The sequence below is a fragment of the Myxocyprinus asiaticus genome, chromosome 4 (assembly GCF_019703515.2).
Source record: "Myxocyprinus asiaticus isolate MX2 ecotype Aquarium Trade chromosome 4, UBuf_Myxa_2, whole genome shotgun sequence".
Classification (NCBI taxonomy): Eukaryota; Metazoa; Chordata; class Actinopteri; order Cypriniformes; family Catostomidae; genus Myxocyprinus; species Myxocyprinus asiaticus.
The window spans coordinates 10888421-10908894 of NC_059347.1; the positions used below are offsets into that span (position 1 = coordinate 10888421).

At 36.1% G+C, this 20474-nt stretch overlaps 2 protein-coding genes across 2 annotated transcripts; one reads left to right on the forward strand and one right to left on the reverse strand.

Moving 5' to 3' along the window:
- Nucleotides 1-5500: 5500 nt before the first annotated feature.
- LOC127434062 (zinc finger protein-like 1) lies at nt 5501-13104 on the reverse strand. The gene is made up of 8 exons (XM_051686519.1): nt 12968-13104; nt 12518-12634; nt 12280-12391; nt 10425-10618; nt 9040-9118; nt 8621-8791; nt 8200-8323; nt 5501-6698 (listed from the first exon to the last, which is right to left on the reverse strand). Exons 2-8 carry the CDS (start codon nt 12617-12619, stop codon nt 6512-6514), a joined length of 969 nt encoding a protein of 322 aa, XP_051542479.1. The 5' UTR covers nt 12620-12634; nt 12968-13104; the 3' UTR covers nt 5501-6511.
- A 2718-nt stretch (nt 13105-15822) lies between these two features.
- rwdd2b (RWD domain containing 2B) lies at nt 15823-19858 on the forward strand. Its single transcript, XM_051686546.1, has 4 exons — nt 15823-16137; nt 16218-16285; nt 17486-17851; nt 19011-19858. Exons 1-4 carry the CDS (start codon nt 15943-15945, stop codon nt 19249-19251), a joined length of 870 nt encoding a protein of 289 aa, XP_051542506.1. The 5' UTR covers nt 15823-15942; the 3' UTR covers nt 19252-19858.
- Nucleotides 19859-20474: the final 616 nt, after the last annotated feature.

Consider the following 20474-nt stretch of genomic DNA (forward strand, 5'->3'; position numbering starts at 1 on the left):
TCAATAAATTAGAATGTCGTGGAAAAGTTCATTTATTTCAGTAATTCAACTCAAATTGTGAAACTCGTGTATTAAATAAATTCAATGCACACAGACTGAAGTAGTTTAAGTCTTTGGTTCTTTTAATTGTGATGATTTTGGCTCACATTTAACAAAAACCCATCAATTCACTATCTCAAAAAATTAGAATACATCATAAGACCTATAAAATAAACATTTTTAGTGAATTGTTGGCCTTCTGGAAAGTATGTTCATTTAATGTATATGTACTCAATACTTGGTAGGGGCGCCTTTTGCTTTAATTACTGCCTCAATTCGGCGTGGCATGGAAGTGATCAGTTTGTGGCACTGCTGAGGTGGTATGGAAGCCCAGGTTTCTTTGACAGTGGCCTTCAGCTCATCTGCATTTTTTGGTCTCTTGTTTCTCATTTTCCTCTTGACAATACCCCATAGATTCTCTATGGGCTTCAGGTCTGGTGAGTTTGCTGGCCAGTCAAGCACACTAACACAATGGTCATTTAACCAACTTTTGGTGCTTTTGGCAGTGTGGGCAGGTGCCAAATCCTGCTGGAAAATGAAATCAGCATCTTTAAAAAGCTGGTCAGCAGAAGGAAGCATGAAGTGCTCCAAAATTTCTTGGCAAACAGGTGCAGTGACTTTGGTTTTCAAAAAACACAATGGACCAACACCAGCAGATGACACTGCAACCCAAATCATCACAGACTGTGGAAACTTAAAACTGGACTTCAAGCAACTTGGGCTATGAGCTTCTCCACCCTTCCTCCAGACTCTAGGACCTTGGTTTCCAAATGAAATACAAAACTTGCTCTCATCTGAAAAGAGGACTTTGGAACACTGGGCAACAGTCCAGTTCTTCTTCTCCTTAGCCCAGGTAAGACGCCTCTGACATTGTCTGTGGTTCAGGAGTGGCTTAACAAGAGGAATACGACAACTGTAGCCAAATTCCTTGACATGTCTGTGTGTGGTGGCTCTTGATGCCTTGACCCCAGCCTCAGTCCATTCCTTGTGAAGTTCACCCAAATTCTTGAATCGATTTTGCTTGACAATCATAAGGCTGCGGTTCTCTTGGTTGGTTGTGCATCTTTTTCTTCCACACTTTTTCCTTCCACTCAACTTTCTGTTAACATGCTTGGATACAGCACTCTGTGAACAGCCAGCTTCTTTGGCAATGAATGTTTGTGGCTTACCCTCCTTGTGAAGGGTGTCAATGATTGTCTTCTGGACAACTGTCAGATCAGCAGTCTTCCCCATGATTGTGTAGCCTAGTGAACCAAACTGAGAGACCATTTTGAAGGCTCAGGAAACCTTTGCAGGTGTTTTGAGTTGATTAGCTGATTGGCATGTCACCATATTCTAATTTTTTGAGATAGTGAATTGGTGGGTTTTTGTTAAATGTGAGCCAAAATCAACACAATTAAAAGAACCAAAGACTTAAACTACTTCAGTCTGTGTGCATTGAATTTATTTAATACACGAGTTTCACAATTTGAGTTGAATTACTGAAATAAATGAACTTTTCCATGACATTCTAATTTATTGAGATGCACCTGTATATATATATTATATATATATATATATATATATATATATATATATAATTAAAATAAATTCTCATTAAAAATGCTTTACTCCTAAACAAATGAATTGTAATTTTTAAATATGTATAAAATCATTACATCTCACATGAGATGAGGACTTTAGTCATATCATTAACTTTATAAAATCATTTTTATTCTACATGGAGAGGGTCCCCTCATGGAGGCTGATATGTTAGAGTCATATGACTAGTCGAAGACTACTCGCTTATGGTGCATTCACGTCATGTTGGAATTACCGTAATTCCGACATTCCGACTTGTAAAAAGCATTCACGTCTTTGTAGAGCTCGTAATTATTAGCGTTTTCCAAGCTGCTTTTTTGCACCCTTTAAGGGCACTTCAGTAAGGGGTGCCACTCGACGGGTTGTTCCAATCAAAAATAAGAAAGTTTTTTTTTTTTACACAAAGGGCCCTTTCACAAGAATTTTAGTGAAGGTTACATTTAAACTTTAATGCCATGCTCCTGTCAGAGTACCCACATCAAGAGTTCTGTCCTTTGTAGTGAGTAGGGCATAGGGATGATCTATAGACCTTATTCACAGCAGCGCCATCTTTTTTGATGGGATCGACAACGAGGCTCTGAGGGAAAGACTTACAGTCTCTTCGATGGGCTGTACTGCAGTTTAAAGTGTTTTTGGATCGTTCCGCGGACAAAACATTGAAAAAACATCTTCCCTAGAGCATTCAGTAGACAAAAAACTCCAGACAGCATGAGTTGTGGAAAATCAGATGTGATCTAGGAGCTTTTTACAGCTTTATACTGTACGTGCCATTGAAGAGATGGTCAGCCTGTCCCTTACAGCCTCGTTGTCATTCCCATTAAAAATCAAAGATGGCGCTAGCGAATAAGGTCTACAAGTTATCACTATGCTGCTTTCAAGTGCACCTGGGAAGCTCGTACCTCTGAGTTGAGCATTCGTTTCAACGACATGTCATGCATTCAAGTGGGAAACAAAATACAGAAGAAGCCAAACTTAATCAATTATGAAATGAACTACAACAAAAGCAATTTATTCTGTTGTACCGGTGAATAAACATTAGTAAATAAACCTGCTCCACTTATAAACAACATACAGTATATGATTTATTAATGCATGGTATCTAACATATTAATAATTAATTTGCTTAAAACAAACCACGAAGAATGAGTCATTTGCTGACTGTCATATAATACAAATTAATATTATTATTATTATTATTTATCCCCTTTTCTCCCAATTTGGAATGCCCAATTCCCACTACTAGGTCCTCATGGTGGCGCGGTTACTCACCTCAATCCGGGTGGTGGAGGACAAGTCTCAGTTGCCTCTGCTTCTGAGACGTCAATCTGTGCATCTTATCATGTGGCTCATTGTGCATGACACCGCGGAGACTCACAGCATGTGGAGGCTCATGCTACTCTCCGCGATCCATGCACAACTTACCACGCGCCACATTGAGAGCGAGAACCATTAATTGCGACCATGAGGAGGTTACCCCATATGACTCTAGCCTCCCTAGCAACCGGGCCAATTTGGTTGCTCATTTATTAAACAGATTTATGCGTAACCAGGCTTGGGTGTAAAATGCGTTCTTCACACTCACAGCCACACATGCAGGCCGCATTGCATCACAATCACCTAAGGTAAACATCTGTAAATATTGTATATATTTGTAAATTTGAATAAATGGGAACACAACACAAACTCATCTATAAGGCCCGGACAATGGATTATGTGTGTGCGTGAAGAATGCGTTTTGCACCCAAGTCAGCAGCTATAAAAGGAGATTGGAAAATTAAGATAGCTGCTACTACAGAACTTTTATAAGGTTACTGACATGAATGAACTCTTCATCTCACTTGAGTTGTCATGGTTTTATACATTCAAAATTATTATTCATTTCTTTAGAAGTAAAACTTTTTAAATGAGGAAAAAAATTACTAAGTTCACCTTGAAAACCCAGCCGATGGTCGTTTCTGCAGTGAACTGAATAAACGCTCAAGTTGTAATCTACCACAGCCAGCGGCCAGTGATTTTTTTTTCGGACAACTGGGCAAACAAAGTAAAAGTCATAAAAAAATTTTTTTTTTGGGTGAAGTGAAACGTGTGAATCTTCAAAAAAGATCAGGGGCACACAGAATATCAGTAGGACACACAAATGCCAATAGTCATTTCATACTGTAAATGTGTTACACTTGCTATAGTTTACTTCCACGTTGTTTCTTCATCAAATTGCAATGTAAAATGTAAATCAAGCCAATCACTGAAACAAAAGTGCCATCTTTAGTAACAAATAGCATGTATATAATATGTATGTGTACACATGTATGGGATACACCATAGAAAATCGACACAATATAGAAGTCATTTGTATGAATATAGTACTCATTTGTCTTATAAAAACATTATCCTGTGATGGTAAACTTATATAGAGATGAAATAATCAAAATATGATTAATGGAAGTGCAAAAAAAAAAATTAAAAAAATAAAAAAGACATTACATACCTAGGGTCTCTAATGACCATATACACTTTTGGTGCTTAAGCAATTATAGCAACAAAATAATAATAATAATAAAAAATGTATAATATATATATATATATATATACACACACACACACACACACACACACACACGCACACACACACACACACAGTATATATTGTTATCTTTGCTTTGTGTTACAAAATTTATAAGAGAATGTTTCAGGAATACTGTGTGCAAAGACAAACAAACAAAGACTACATTATGAGGAATAGCTGGTTTTTAGACAAAACTTTAATAACTGATATTTCATTTAATAATAATACAATGTGTGCAGTTATATTCACATCATATTTAAATACATTTATTAACTCCACAAATCATCACCAAATGGCCTTACACCCAAAGACTCCCTCCAGTAAAATAAGAAATATTAAAACGCATCTTGAAATGCAGCATAAAGCTAATGTACATAACCTCAAAATGTATACATTTGAAATGTGCCCTTTTTTCACCCCAGTTGAATGGGAAAGCGCCCATGGAATTTCACTGCACTGGCAGGACTTGCGTCTGGCATGTCACCTCCTGCACATTATATATTGCCACCTGCCAATGGCAGATCACCTCCTGTTACTCACCTGTTAACAGGTCACTTCCTGCCATCACCTGCCACCAATGGCAGCTCAAGATGTGCTACTGGCTGCCAACAACAACAACCAGGGAAAGATTATTACAGTGAAAACTATTACAGTGAAACCTTTGAAATGTAAATGATACTCATACAAAAAAGACAGAATGAGTCATATATTATATATCATTGTGTACATTACAACAAAGTGAGAAACCATACAGAGCAGAAAGCTATAAGCATGTAATGTGTCAAAAACAGATGATTTATTGCATTATTGCACTCCAATAGGGAATATTGGTTGGGAAAAAAACATAAAAGACCATTTTCTTGTGATGTAGAGGGAGTTAAAGGTAAAGAAATGTTCACACTAAAATCTAAGTGTGATAAACAGCATTATCAGTGTGTAACTCTGGATAAACTTGAGCTTTGGGTATCAGATGTGAAGGATTACATTACACTGTACATTCTTCTAAAGTGCATAAAGGCTGTTTGATTGAATTCCTCTCAAAAAAAAAAATAAATAAATCATGAAATATATATATATATATATATATATATATATATATATATATATATATATATTTTTTTTTTTTTTTTTCTCCCTCCCCCAACTGTCAGTAGCCTACTGTAATGTCAAAAATCTGTCTTATAACTGTAATTCATAAAAAAATAAAAAATAATATATATATATATATATATATTATTTTTTATTTTTTATGAATTACAGTTATAAGACAGATTTTGACATTACAGTAGGCTACTGACAGTTGGGGAGGAGAAAAAAAAAAAATATATATATATATATATATAATTAAACTGTAAAGTACATTTACAAAATTCAATTGAAAGTAGTACACATTAAGGTTGTATTTGTTGTACTGCTTTTAATGAATGCTAATTTTAATAAAAAATATCGACAGGATGATTTTCATTATTGTATTACAACTGAGAATTCGATTTTCTCACATTACATTAATGAGAATTTGGGGAGAAAATGTGTTCAGTTGTCATGAAAATAATGACACAATAGTTCCTGGACCTGGACGTTTCTCCGTTGAAATTATCTTGTGTACAGTTTGCATCTGTATCTATCGGGCTGTATCTACTAAAGCATTTAGCATATATATCTATCCGTATAGTAATCTGATTTAAGATTTAGTAACTAAGAAATCAACCAACAGTTCTCTAAATGCTTTAGTAAATCTGTTTTACAGTCAACCGCACACAAGAAAAATCTGCAGAGCACTTTTCACAAGCAGGAAATCTGGTAATTGAATCTGCCATTAGTAAAATGCAATCAACTAAAAATGTACGTTTTTGACACCTCACATGTCCATATAATCTCAAAGAAGGAATTACCCTCCTCTTGCTGTTCACTTCCGTTGAATGATCCCAATGAATTCTATGTATGTAAGGAAGAATTAAAGGATTGACTGCAAAACATCCACGCTCACTGCAAATCGTTTATCCCAATGTTCGAGAAGAGGATTTCAGAACTGAAACGAAACACAGTTGCACTCACAACAAGTCTTTAATAGAGCCTATATCATCTCACTCAAGAGGAATGAGAGAATTGTTGTATAACAGCCTTTGCACCAGCTTTCTGGTAATCTCGCTTCTCTCAGGTAGACTGGTACGTCACGCTCTCCTCCCACAGTCCAAAGGGAGGCATCTTCATGCTGGTTCCAGCATCCTGAGGAACTTTCTCTCTCCAGCACATCCAGTTCATGTTTTCCCAGTAAAGCCAAACCACAGGCTGAATCCAAACACTGAGTCTAAGTGGGAAGGGGATCGGTCACATGTTGCCTACCCGGATGTTGGGATTCAGCATGGGATCCAGGTTCGGGTCTGCCTCAGCAGAGGCTCGCCCCAATTTGGCCATGATGATGATGAGTGTGAAGAAACCAATCACTCCGACCAACAACAGCATGAAGATTCGCTGCTTCAGTGTAAGGGCCTTTTTCTTAGTGCCCGTGCGATTCCTATAAGAAACAAAAAGAGATTTTGGCTTTTTCTTTTTTTTAAATGAACAAATCCACGTATTCAATCAATAAATATGATTCTATACTTTATATATTATTTTGCTACATGTTTAGTGTTTAATTGCATAATTTGTACTATTTTCAAGTATTTACACTGATTTGTTGAACATGTGCTAAAACCAGTACTGCCTCTTTAACAAAACCACCATTTCTGTAAAGAGCGCGTGTAAATGAGCGCGTGTTAACGAGAGAGACTCCAACAGCTTTACCTCATCTGTGCTATGTGTGAATAGAGTTAAATGTTTTTTTTTTTTATGTTTTTGATCAACAACTGACTTAGAGAATAGAACAGATATTAAAAGAGACATTATTCAATGACAAATGGGTTGCGTGGATCTCGTCTTTGGATTACACGGAACAACTTTTACACTCAATGCGCTGTGAAAGGATCTCGCTGCTGAACACTTCATCACTAAACTACACAATTACTGGTGAGTGAAATATAAACATTTACCAGCCAAATGTATACATTTTAGTTGCATAGTGCGAAATTTGGTTGCAAATGCAAGTGATTTCCTCGCATAGTGGAGGGCTGTGCATAGACTAAAAGATCGATCTTGGAATTTAAGAATGGAGATTGCGATTAATCGGAAAATCTATATTTTTACCCACCCCTATGATACACTGGTCCCGTAATATGGCTCGGGTACCTCTTTCAATGCAAAAATGTTTATTGTCCACCAGGCAAAAATCTTAAAGGGATAGTTCACCCAAAAATGAAAATTCACTCATAATTTACTCAACCTCATGCCATCCCAGATGTGTATGACTTTTTTCTTCTGTCTAAACGGTAACCACCAGGTAAGCGACATTCACAAACTGTTTTTATTGTTTTATTTGGAGCTCTACAGAAATCCTATATACCTACCCCTACCCCTGGACCTAACCTTACCCCTACCACTAAATCTAACCTTAGGAAATGAGCAGTAGTACTAGTGATAGTGATGTTTGCCTTAATATTTGCATTTTGCACATTTTAAGCTGTGTAACTTAAACGTTAATAAAGTACTTGTTAAAATGTAAAAATATATAATAAAAAATACAGGGTATTTTGCTACATATTTTATAATTGTTTGCATCAGGCAATCAAGTGAGGAATGTCGGATTTGGAAATAACAGACATCCAAGTACAATAAACAGGGTTCCTACACCTTCTGACCAATAAATTGCGCTTGGATTACTGGACAAGGATTTTTAAAAATAATTAATAGAAACTGCACTCACAAAGAGTCATTTCTAGCCAATGGAATGTTTTGAAGTAAAGTATAACTTGAAATATCTATATTCACTATAGACATTTCCATCACTTTTTAAGATATACCTCATTTTCAAGTGATTTCCAGGCCTGGAAAAATTCCCTGTTATTACCAGGTATTTCCATGACCACGGGAACCCTGAATAACCCTTGTTTTGAGACACAGAATGAGACAAGGACACTCACTTTAGGACTTGGGCAAACCAGCTAAGGGCCGGTCGTCTGCGGTATTTATCATCGTCAAAGTCAATCTGCATGACTGCTGTGTTTCCAGAATCCCGTGTGTCATACACCTTCCTTGGGGAAGTAGCTGAGAAGACACATCACAAGACATTGAAAGAGAATACATTGGATAATACTTCAAGAATGCTTTTATTTGAATCCTTGAAAAACTCATCTGATTCCTCAGCTTATCTATAAAAGTAGACCTTCATTATTTAAACAAAATAAACCCAGTCGTATTCAAGGGTGAAGCGAACACATGCTGCCATCAGAGTAGGGTTAAACCAATATAATCAGGATTACAAAAGGCGAGATTCAGATAATGATAATGAATATGTATATAAGTCCATATGCATAAAACAATATCTGTAGTGTTGGTGGATACCTGTGTTGATAGTTATCGTGTCAGTGGTGGAGGTGGTGCTCATATTAATGACAGAGTGATTCTGGACACTCAGCTCGCCATTATTGTGGATATGGTGGATGTGCTCCATATCCTGATGGGGCGGTGGACTGGTAGAGGAGGGGTCTGAGATCGCCATGTCCACTGCAGGGGCTGGAGCACAGACAGAAACATTTAAATATCCATTTCAGGCAAAGTATGTGTAGGTAAGATGGGAATAAAATAGGATTTCTTTCAGAGAGAAGTAGCAGTAAAAACACAGTTTAGGAAAAGTTAGGAACTTGCTGTTGGGGCATTATAAACATATCATTTTTCATTTACAGTGTATGTTTATGTTTTCTTAATTATGACAAACAAAAATGACTTCTGGTATTGTGATAAAATATCATTAGAAAACTCACTTTCAAAAGTTTTCCAGTCAGAGTAACACGTTACATCTTGTGTTGATGAGGTTTCTTCCCTTTCTGGTGGGTCCTCAATCTAGATAGCAAAAATGAATGATGTCCTTACAAATTCATGTCTAAATCAGTAACAGCACTTTACTGTTATAGAACAAATGTCATGAACACACTAATGTAGGGCTGAAATGCATACCTGCTTGCATTGCAAGTATGAGAGTGTTAAGAAAGAGATGTTTCTCATTCAAATTTTGCAGCAAACATGTCATTAGAGTTGGTAAATTTGATTCATTTTTGTCACTCCATTCAAACGGTCCATTTCAGTGAATAGATCCATTTGCGTGACTGCTCAAAAATGTTCACGGACGTTGGCGAATGGCATTTTTCATTTATTAAAAATATATTTTATATAAATAATCCTGTCTATTACTATTTATTGTTATGGCACACATACTGTACATTTAAATTAATAAAAATTATTCTTCTATGTGTTCATTTATTGAGAAAAGTATGGAAAAGATCGCCTTGATCTCGTGTCCGTCTTATATTTAATTAGATCTTTAACATTTTAGCTCTTACATAAATGGCAACAACAGCTGTTTGGGTAAAATTATGGTTCCTTTAAATAATACAATATAATACGGTTCCTGAAAAATATTCAGATCGTTTTTAAGCTTCAGTATATGGCCCTAATATGTAGCAGACCTCTATGCCAATGTACAACAGAATTAAGCACCGTCTGAGATCATACCCACAGTCCTGTTTTCAAATACTCATTAAAGGGATAGTTCTCCCAAAAATGACAATTCTCTCATCATTTACTCACCCTCATGCCATCCCAGATGTGTATGACTTTCATAAGACTCCAGTGGTTAAATTAATATCTTCAGAAGAGACATGATAGGTGTCTGAGAGAAACAGATCAATATTTAAGTCCTTTTATACTATAAATCTCCACTTTAACTTTCACTTCCTCATTCTTCTACTTTTGTTATTGGAAATTTACATTCTTTGTTCATATTGCCACATACTGGGCAGGGAGGAAAATTTATTGTAATCAAGGACTTAAATATTGATCTGTTTGTCACCCACACCTATCATATCACTTCTGAAGACATGGATTTAACCACTGGAGTCTTATGGATTACTTTTATGCTGACTTTATGTGCTTTTGGAGCTTCAACGTTCTGGCCACCATTCACTTGCATTGTGAGGACCAACAAAGCTGAAATATTTTTCTAAAAATCTTAATTTGTGTTCTGCAGAAGAAAGAAAGTCATACATCTGGGATGGCATGAGGGTGAATAAATGATGGGAGAATTTTCATTTTTGGGTGAACTGTGCCTTTAAATAGACTGTTGATCTCATTGTGACCAATTCTTCCTTACCAGCGGAAGGCCCAGTCCTGCTCTCGCCCAGTTGACAGAGGACAGTTGTTCTCTCAGCATGTCGGCAATAGGACTGGCCAGGTTTGGGGGTGGGAACACAGGACCCTGGCATGTCGGGCACTGGTAACCAGCAGGTGCCATGTAGAGAGGCTGACGAGATGCCAGCTCATTTAGACATGACCAGTGGAACAAATCTGAAATAAATGAAATGCATACCACAGTTATTAAATTATAAAACAAATACAGGTGCATCTCAATAAATTAGAATGTCGCGGAAAAGTTCATTTCAGTAATTCAACTCAAATTGTGAAACTCGTGTATTAAATAAATTCAATGCACACAGACTGAAGTAGTTTAAGTCTTTGGTTCTTTTAATTGTGATGATTTTGGCTCACATTTAACAAAAACCCACCAATTCACTATCTCAAAAAATTAGAATATGGTGACATGCCAATCAGCTAATCAACTCAAAACACCTGCAAAGGTTTCCTGAGCCTTCAAAATGGTCTCTCAGTTTGGTTCACTAGGCTACACAATCATGGGGAAGACTGCTGATCTGACAGTTGTCCAGAAGACAATCATTGACACCCTTCACAAGGAGGGTAAGCCACAAACATTCATTGCCAAAGAAGCTGGCTGTTCACAGAGTGCTGTATCCAAGCATGTTAACAGAAAGTTGAGTGGAAGGAAAAAGTGTGGAAGAAAAAGATGTACAACCAACCGAGAGAACCGCAGCCTTATGAGGATTGTCAAGCAAAATCGATTCAAGAATTTGGGTGAACTTCACAAGGAATAGACTGAGGCTGGGGTCAAGGGATCAAGAGCCACCACACACAGACGTTTAGCTACAGTTCTCGTATTCCTCTTGTTAAGCCACTCCTGAACCACAGACAACGTCAGAGGCGTCTTACCTGGTCTAAGGAGAAGAAGAACTGGACTGTTGCCCAGTGGTCCAAAGTCCTCTTTTCAGATGAGAGCAAGTTTTGTATTTCATTTGGAAACCAAGGTCCTAGAGTCTGGAGGAAGGGTGGAGAAGCTCATAGCCCAAGTTGCTTGAAGTCCAGTGTTACGGTGCAATGTCATCTGCTGGTGTTGGTCCATTGTGTTTTTTGAAAACCAAAGTCACTGCACCCATTTACCAAGAAATTTTGGAGCTGATTTCATTTTCCAGCAGGATTTGGCACCTGCCCACACTGCCAAAAGCACCAAAAGTTGGTTAAATGACCATGGTGCTGGTGTGCTTGACTGGCCAGCAAACTCACCAGAGCTGAACCCCATAGAGAATCTATGGGGTATTGTCAAGAGGAAAATGAGAAACAAGAGACCAAAAAATGCAGATGAGCTGAAGGCCACTGTCAAAGAAACCTGGGCTTCCATACCACCTCAGCAGTGCCACAAACTGATCACCACCATGCCATGCCGAATTGAGGCAGTAATTAAAGCAAAAGGAGCCCATACCAAGTGTTGAGTACATATACAGTAACTGAACATACTTTCCAGAAGGCCAACAATTCACTAAAAAATTTTTTTTTATTGGATTTATGATGTATTCTAATTTTTTGAGATAGTGAATTGGTGGGTTTTTGTTAAATGTGAGCCAAAATCATCACAATTAAAAGAACCAAAGACTTAAACTACTTCAGTCTGTGTGCACTGAATTTATTTAATACACGAGTTTCACAATTTGAGTTGAATTACTGAAATAAATGAACTTTTCCACGACATTTTAATTTATTGAGATGCACCTGTATATCCCATGAGATATTTAATAAAGTCAAATGTAAACATTCATAAATTGGAAGTGGCTTAGCTGCTTTTCCTTTACAACAGCGAACTCCCAGAGGCGTTTACTCACCATAACAAACCAGTCGCACAGTATCCTGAGAGTTTAAGGGTTGACTGCACAGGCTGCAGTTGGGGTTGTAATCGCTGTCCTGTAGCCACTGTAAGTATGACTGCACAATACACTGTACAAACAAAAATAAAATACTATTATTATTTTCCAGATCCACAGCAAATAAAGACCTATTATCTGATATGACCAGTAATGAAACTTAAAAAAAAAAAAAAAAAAAAGATATGAGACCACCAACCTTGTTGTGATTGGACACAAGGCAATGCTCACACACGTTTACACGATGTTCAAAGCAGAACAGGTTCGTTACCTTCCTCTTGGGGCACTTGCACAAACCCATAGTCTGCCTGTCAAACTAGACATCCATATACATGAACACAAAATCCATATATAAAGCTAATGTGCAGCAAATAGCACTTACTTTGAGGGTAAACTTGAAATGTTTTTTAAACTCAGATGCTCTTGGCGCTTGATATCTAAATCAGCTGCCCACTCAGATAACTGACATTAATTGACAACTGATATTACGTGTGTCACTTATTCAGTAAGATCCCGACTGCCAGGAGAAGTTAGTAAAAACAGTATGTTTTGTATGTTGATGCACTGACAGTCACAGTTAACATCTAGCCTACAACAACAAACAAACTTCCAGCACCTAATAATCATATCACAAAAAAAAAAAAATTACCTGAATATATCGATGAAAATACTGGTCGACCACGCAGCAATGTGAATATCAATATGAAGCCCAACAGATGTTTTCCTCAATATTTTGTTAGCTTTTCCTCAGTTGCATTTTTGCCACGTCTCTTCCGCTACCGTCTCATGACAATGACGTCACTGCAAGCCACACCAGCAGTTGCGAACAGCCTCATAAGGTCGTATGACTATATTAATTAATAATTATTTAACATATACTTTAACTTAAACATCATTAAATCAATTTATAATAAAAAAAAACTATGAATTAATACAAATTATTCCTGCATATATGTATAAAATAATGTCATCAATAAGGCTCTTTTTTTATATTTATATGTAAATATAAAAAGGTTATAGGTGGTATATACATATACTATGTGTGTGTGTGTGTGTGTATGTGTGTGTGTGTGATATATATATATATATATATATATATATATATATATATATATATATATATATATATATATAATCAGGGTTGGGGAGTAATGAAATACATGTAACTGGATTACGTGTTAATAATACAAAATATAAGTAAATGTATTCCACTACAGTTACAATTTAAATCATTGGTAATTAGAATACAGTTACATTCAAAAAGTATTTTGATTACTGAAGAGATTACTTTGCATTTTATTGTCATTTGTTTCATTTAATATTTAGTCCATTCAGATGGAAAACATTTATACATATAAATGATGCGATCCAAAGTGCATTTGAACAGCAGTGAAACACTTTCTTATGATGTGTTACATTCATACGAGCAGACAGAGAAGTAAGTTTGAAGTAAATTTGGAGCAGAAGAAATAGAAATAAACCTTGTTTAAATTGTCAGCTTTACACTAAGCTAAAATGCTATATCTAGCCATTTTACATGCACATTACCAGGCACGATCATATTTTTTTATCAAGAAAATTCACATTGGATCATAATTTATTTTTTTCTAGTAAGACCTTTGATATTAGGGCAAAAATCATGTTCTTGATAATAATTTTTGTATTGTTTTCCTGTAAAAATATCTAAAAATCCTTAAAACAAGATCAATTTGATTAATCTTGTTTTAGAAACAACACTGCATTAAATATTTAGGTTTTCCAGAGAATGTATTTTTAACATGTGTATTTTGTCTTACTGTACTGGCAGAGTTTTTATAGTCAAAACAAGTGAAAAAATCTACCAGTGCTGAAGAACTAATCCAAAGTATTTAGAATACATTACTGACCTTGAGTAATCTAAAGGAATATGTTACAAATGACATTTCACAGCATGTATTCTGTAATCTGTAGTGTAATACATTTCAAAAGTAACCCTCCCAACCCTGTATGTGTGATATATATATATATATATATATTAGGGCAGTGAATCAATTAATCGCACATTTTTCTGTGATTAAGCGCGATTACATTATGGTGCATGATACATTGCAACAAACATTACAAAATATTTTATATATATATATATATATATATATATATATATATATATATATATATATATATATATATATATATATATATATATAGTATATAAAGTATTCAGTATATACAGTATATAAAGGTTATAAATGAATACTAATTATTTCTTGATATATATATATATATATATATATATATATATATATATATATATATATATATATATATAAAGAATCTAACGACACGCTGATGTCTTAGTTAGGCAATTTTTTAATTTAAGTATTAAAATATTATAATTGAATAAATATAATTTGTATTTATGTACAAAGGAATGTCATCTAAAAACGTTCTGACATCTCAATGAGGCTCTTTTTAGGGCTGCAACTAATGATTATTTTGATAATCGATTAATCTAACGATTATTAGAGTTATTCAACTATTCGAGCGATTATTGCAACAATTAATCATTAGCTCTTAACTGATTATTCAGCTTGTGCCCTGACTTAAAAGGCTGTATTAAATGTGCTTACTAACAATAGAGGACAAAATCATCTTTTAAAAATACCTCTAAATGACATTCACTGAATTACAAGGGAAAAACTATTGGATTTTTATTGTTATGCATTAAAAAATTCACTGCAAAAAAATCCTATTGTTATCAAGTGTTTTTGTCTTGTTTTCCATTTAAAAATATCTTAAAATCCTTAAAACAATATTCATTTACTTGAGAAGCAACATATAAGATATTTTGACTTGTTTTTAGAGAATGCATATTATTTATTGATACATGTATAAAAATGTCATCTGAAAACGTGGTGACGTTGACGTTTCAATGAGGCTCTTATATTTGTTTTTTCTTCAAAAGCATCCGTGTGCATGAGCAGCTGAGAGGAACACCTTTGTGTGTTCCAAAGTCCTGATAATTAAACGCCAATTTGCTAGCTTATAACGGTTTTGTTGTCTTATTGATGACATCTGTTAACTATAATCACTTAAATGTACCGATTTTGGCACTTGGTAACAAAATAAAATATACCCCAGCGATTTCTATGAAAAAAAAAAAAAAAAGAAAGAAAAAAAAAAATACTCGTCCAATAATCACAATTGACTATGATTGGTCCATCCTCAACAGCGCTGAGAAAAGTCACAGGCACCACGTGACAAGGTCACCTAGTTCTACTCCACATTGGAGCGGTCTGGCCAATATTGTACACTCGAATAATGACACTGATAGACTGTAACAGAGACTATTTAGCTAGAAATACTTTGTACTATAATAGTCATTGAATTGAAAATACGCAAAGAAGAGCTAAAACTGGTCAATTATTATTTTTTAAACACATAATACTTCACCAATCAGAGGCTACCTTTGGGCCGCTTTGCCCCGCCCATTACACGTTCCTGTTTCATGCTTACTGCCATACTGATCCTTCCTGCCTGTACCCAGCGCCCACTTCAATTTCTACGAGTTGGACAGCGTTTCGTATTCTTACCAGCAATCCGCAAGCAAGCGGGACTGGAATTTGATTTGCTTATGTTAAAAACATGGCTTGCTCAGAGGAAGCGGAGGCCCAGTTCTCAGAGATAGAGCTGTTATTAAGTATGTTTCCAAGTGAAGAAGAGTTACTGGTGGATCAGCTCTCTCACGCGGAGCTCCGGGCTTTTGTGGAGGGCTCAGCTGATACTCCTCCCAGCACCAGACCACAGCTCTCTATCAATGTGAAGGTGGACAACCCTGAAGTAAGTGTGAGGAATACATTAAATTAGAGTCTGCTCTTTATTATTTAGTGCCTTTTACAATCTCATTTTATCTTTGTCAGGTGAGCATTACATTGTCCTGCACTTACCCAAAAGACTACCCGAAAGTACTGCCAGAGATTACTGTCAGGTATTTACATATTTTGAGTGCTCATGTATTATTCATGAGCTCTTTTGATTGCTTGTTTACTCACTGACATACTGATATACATAGCACAATGGAAAAACAAACACAAATGTCTATAGGATTCCATAATTTGTGAACCAATCCTAAAGGATCCGAATGGAATCAATAAAGAATCCAAAAAGAACCTAGTGGATAAACTGAAATTCCTACAGTATTTTTTTGTCTTATTTGAGTCTGATTGTATATTCAGAACGCTACTTGTATTGTATTGGAATAATGTCTTGCTACTTGGACAGTTAAAGGAGTAGTTCACCCAAAAATGAAAATTCTCTCATCATTTACTCACCCTCATGTCATTCCAGATGTGTATGACTTTCTTTCTTCTGCAGAACACAAACAAAGATTTTTAAAAGAATATTTCAGCTCTGTAGGTCCATACAATGCAAGTGAATGGTGACCAAAACTTTGAAGCTCCAAAAAGCACATAAAGCCAGCATAGAAGTAATCCATATGACTCCAGTGGTTTAATCCATGTCTTCTGAAGCGATCAAATCGATTTTGGGTGAGAAACAGACCAAAATGTAACTCCTTTTTCACTATAAATCTTGACATCAGCAGTCTTGGTGATCATGATTTTAAGCTCGATTACACTTCCTAGCGCCATCTAGTGATCTGCACATGCATCAAGTGCTAGGAAGTGTAATTGAGCCTGAACTCATGATCGTGGCTAGAGACTGCAATGGCGAGATGTACAGTGAAAAAAACATAGTTACATTTTGGTCTGTTCTCACCCAAAATCAATTGGATTGCTTCCGAGACATGGATTAAACCACTGGAGTCGTATGGATTACTTTTATGCTGCCTTTATGTGCTTTTTGGAGCATCAAAGTTCTGGTCACCATTCATTTGGATTGTATGGACCAACAGAGCAAAAATATTCATTTGTGTTCTGCAGAAGAAAGAAAGTCATACACATCTGGAATGACATGAAGGTGAATACATGATAAGAGAAATTAACCCAGAAAATGCATAAAAAAGTCAACAGATTCTGTCTGGGCCTGCCAATTTGTAATCATAATAGTCCAATTAAGAGCGGTTTGTTTTATAATATCTAGTTTTCATTTTGTGTTGTGTTTGAATCCAGTAAGAAAATTCCTATTAGGATTTTTTTTGACTGCAGTAATAATGTTTCGTTTTCCCCAGATGTCCTGAGCTCACTAGAGCGCAGCAGATGCAGCTTCACTCCGAACTCAACACCTACCTCTCTGCAAACTGCTGCGGTGAAGTGTGTGTTCTGTCTGCCGTGCAGTGGATCCAAGACAATGCACTAACATACATCAGTAAAAGCATTCCTGTCAGTGAGCCCAAGAAGGAAATTGTCTCGATGCCATCAAAAGAGACTTTCACCAGACTTTGGATCTACAGTCATCACATTTACAATAAGTTCAAGAGGAAGAACATTCTGGAATGGTCTAAGGAGCTGAACCTCTCAGGGTTCAGTATGCCAGGGAAGCCTGGTATTGTGTGTGTGGAGGGGCTGCAGTCTGCCTGCGATGAGTTCTGGGCGAGGTATTGATTGAAATCCATCATTCTTTTCAAGTGACAATTCTGTCATTATTTACTCACCCTTATGGCATTACAAACTTATATGACTTTCCGCTGTGGAAAACAAAACAAAAAGTCCTTACAAGTCTTTTCACAATATATTTTAATGAAAGTGAATAGTGACTTCGTGCCGTGAAGCTCCACGAAGGACAAACAAACAGCAAAACCACAGTAAAAGTTGCAGATACAACACATGCATTATTTTACAAGTCCTCTCTGAAGCCATAAGATCACTTTGTGTGATAAACGGACTGAAATTACAACTCCTGTGAACAGTGCCAAAATCACATATCAAATAATCAAAAACATCAAACCAATGAGGTTTAAAGGATAGTTCACCAAAAATGAAAATTCTATCATTTACTCACCCTCATGCCATCCCAGATGTGTATGACTTTCTTTCTTCTGCTAAACACAAATTCAGATTTTTAGAAGAATATTTCAGCTCTATAGGTCCATACAATGCAAGCGAATGGTGACCACAACTTTGAAGCTCCAAAAATCACATAAAGGCAGCATAGAGGTAATCCATAAAACTCCAGTGGTTTAATCCATATCTTCAGAAGCGATATAATAGGTGTGGGTGAGAAAACGATTTTTTTACTCTCTCCACTTTCAGTTTTACATCTGAAAGTGAAAGTGGAGATTTATAGTAAAAAATAAATAAAAAGGACTTAAATTTTGATCGGTTTCTCACCCACACCTATAATATCGCTTCTGAAGATATGGAGTTAACCACTGGAGTCATATGGATTACTTTTATGTTTCCTTTATGTGATTTTTGGAGCTTCAAAGTTCTGGTCACCATTTGCTTGCATTGTATGGACCTACAGAGCTGAATTATTCTTCTAAAAATCTTTGTTTGTTCTGCTGAAGAAAGAAAGTCATACAGTGTGGATAAATGTGGGAATTTTGCAGAACAACATGTAGTTACACAGTAAATACATAGTCTTGTATGTATTTAATGTTAGTACATAGTAGTTAAGGCCACCTAATATAAAGTGTGACTGATGAGCTACTAGCTAAGTGAATGTTTACAAATGCAGTTTATATGAACAGATGAAATTTTATTCTGTCAAAAATGTCCCCAATTAAACCATCTTTTTCTTTTCTCTCTCACCAGGGTGAAAGTTTTAACATGGAAGAGAATTATGATTCGTCACAGAGAGGATTTCCCTCTGGAAAGCAGCTGGTCAGAGGAGAGAATTGACTCCCTTCGCAAATTCACAAGTTTTCATGAAGCGATTTTTGACCCCCACGGGAACAGAGGAAACCACATGGACCTTGGACAGCTCTATCAGTTCCTTCATGACAAAGGATGTGCTGATATCTTTCAAATGTACTTTGGGATTGAGGGAAGATAATTGTGTTTGTTTGTTTATCTGTGTGTGTGTGTGTGTGTGTGTGTGTGTGTGTGTGTGTGTGTGTGTGCGCGTGCGTGCGTGCGTGTGTTTGGGATGGGGTCTCTCATTATATGACGAGAAACAACATTTCAGCCTTCATTTTTAGGTTCACCAAAAAATTTAAATGTAAAAAATATATTTTGAAATTTGAAACACTTTATTGAATTATGCAATTAAGATAAGATAAACCCATTCTAATGCAGTATGAGTTGTAACACGGGTACCTGTTTTTTTATAGTCAATCCTACATACATGTGTATCGCACAAGACTGTAGTTCATTGAAATGGCCACAAGAAGGGTTCTACGTAAGAATTCAGCCGTTATTGTGTGTCAATGGAAACTTTTCAGTTTAGTTTAAATGGACTGGATATAATGATTTAAATAAAACATGAGAGTGAGTAAATGATAACAGATAACAGAATGTTCTATTTTGGGTGAACTGTACCTTTAAAGGGACAGTTCACCCAAAAATGAAAATTCTCTCATTTACTCACCCCCCATACCATACCAGATGTGAATTATTTTCTTTCTTCTTCAGATCAAAAATTAAGATTTTTAGAAGAATATCTCAGCTCTGTATGTCCATACAATGGAAGTGAATGGGTGCCAAAATTTTGAAGCTCCAAAATGCACATAAAGGCAGCATAAAAGTAATCCATACGACTCCAGTGGTTACAGGGTATCCGCTGGTCCTTAAAAAGTCTTAAATTGACTTTTTAAAATTTAAGGCCATAAAAAGTCTTAAATATCTTAAATAAATTAAAAGAAGTCTTAAATTTCGTTTGCTGAGGTCTTAAATTTTGGGGCGTGAATAGAGGAGATGCTTAAAGCAGCAGAATCTGCGTGAGTCAAAATCATCTCTCTCTCTCGTGGATCCGTCATTTAACAGCTGAGTTTAGTGTGAGCGTGTGCAGGGAAGCACATTTTTATTGAACTTACGATGTTACACATGTATAAACCTTCATAAACCCATTCATCCGAAATGCAAATGCCGTTATTTTGCATCTCTAACATGTCGCTCCTGCTTATAATCGACAAAGCGGTCAATGTTACAATTTGCAAGCATGCAAGGTTGGAGCGGTCTTTTGACGCCTTTCAAATCGTTGCGCTTCCTTATTTCACATTACCTTTGACAATAATTGTATAGCTAACAGAACTACTCAGCTGCAGAGTTACACCTGTT

What these genes read in the sequence shown, in the direction of transcription:
- LOC127434062 (XM_051686519.1), bottom strand. Translation starts at nt 12,619, where the DNA reads ATGGGTTTGTGCAAGTGCCCCAAGAGGAAGGTAACGAACCTGTTCTGC. An exon ending in CAGGACTGGGCCTTCCGCTG is followed by an intron (nt 9,119 to 10,424) that starts GTAAGGAAGAAT and finishes TTTGCTATCTAG; the next exon opens with ATTGAGGACCCACCAGAAAG. An exon ending in TGGTTTGCCCAAGTCCTAAA is followed by an intron (nt 6,699 to 8,199) that starts GTGAGTGTCCTT and finishes TGTTTCTTATAG; the next exon opens with GAATCGCACGGGCACTAAGA.
- rwdd2b (XM_051686546.1), top strand. Translation starts at nt 15,943, where the DNA reads ATGGCTTGCTCAGAGGAAGCGGAGGCCCAGTTCTCAGAGATAGAGCTG. An exon ending in TGAAGGTGGACAACCCTGAA is followed by an intron (nt 16,138 to 16,217) that starts GTAAGTGTGAGG and finishes TATCTTTGTCAG; the next exon opens with GTGAGCATTACATTGTCCTG. An exon ending in TGCGATGAGTTCTGGGCGAG is followed by an intron (nt 17,852 to 19,010) that starts GTATTGATTGAA and finishes CTCTCTCACCAG; the next exon opens with GGTGAAAGTTTTAACATGGA.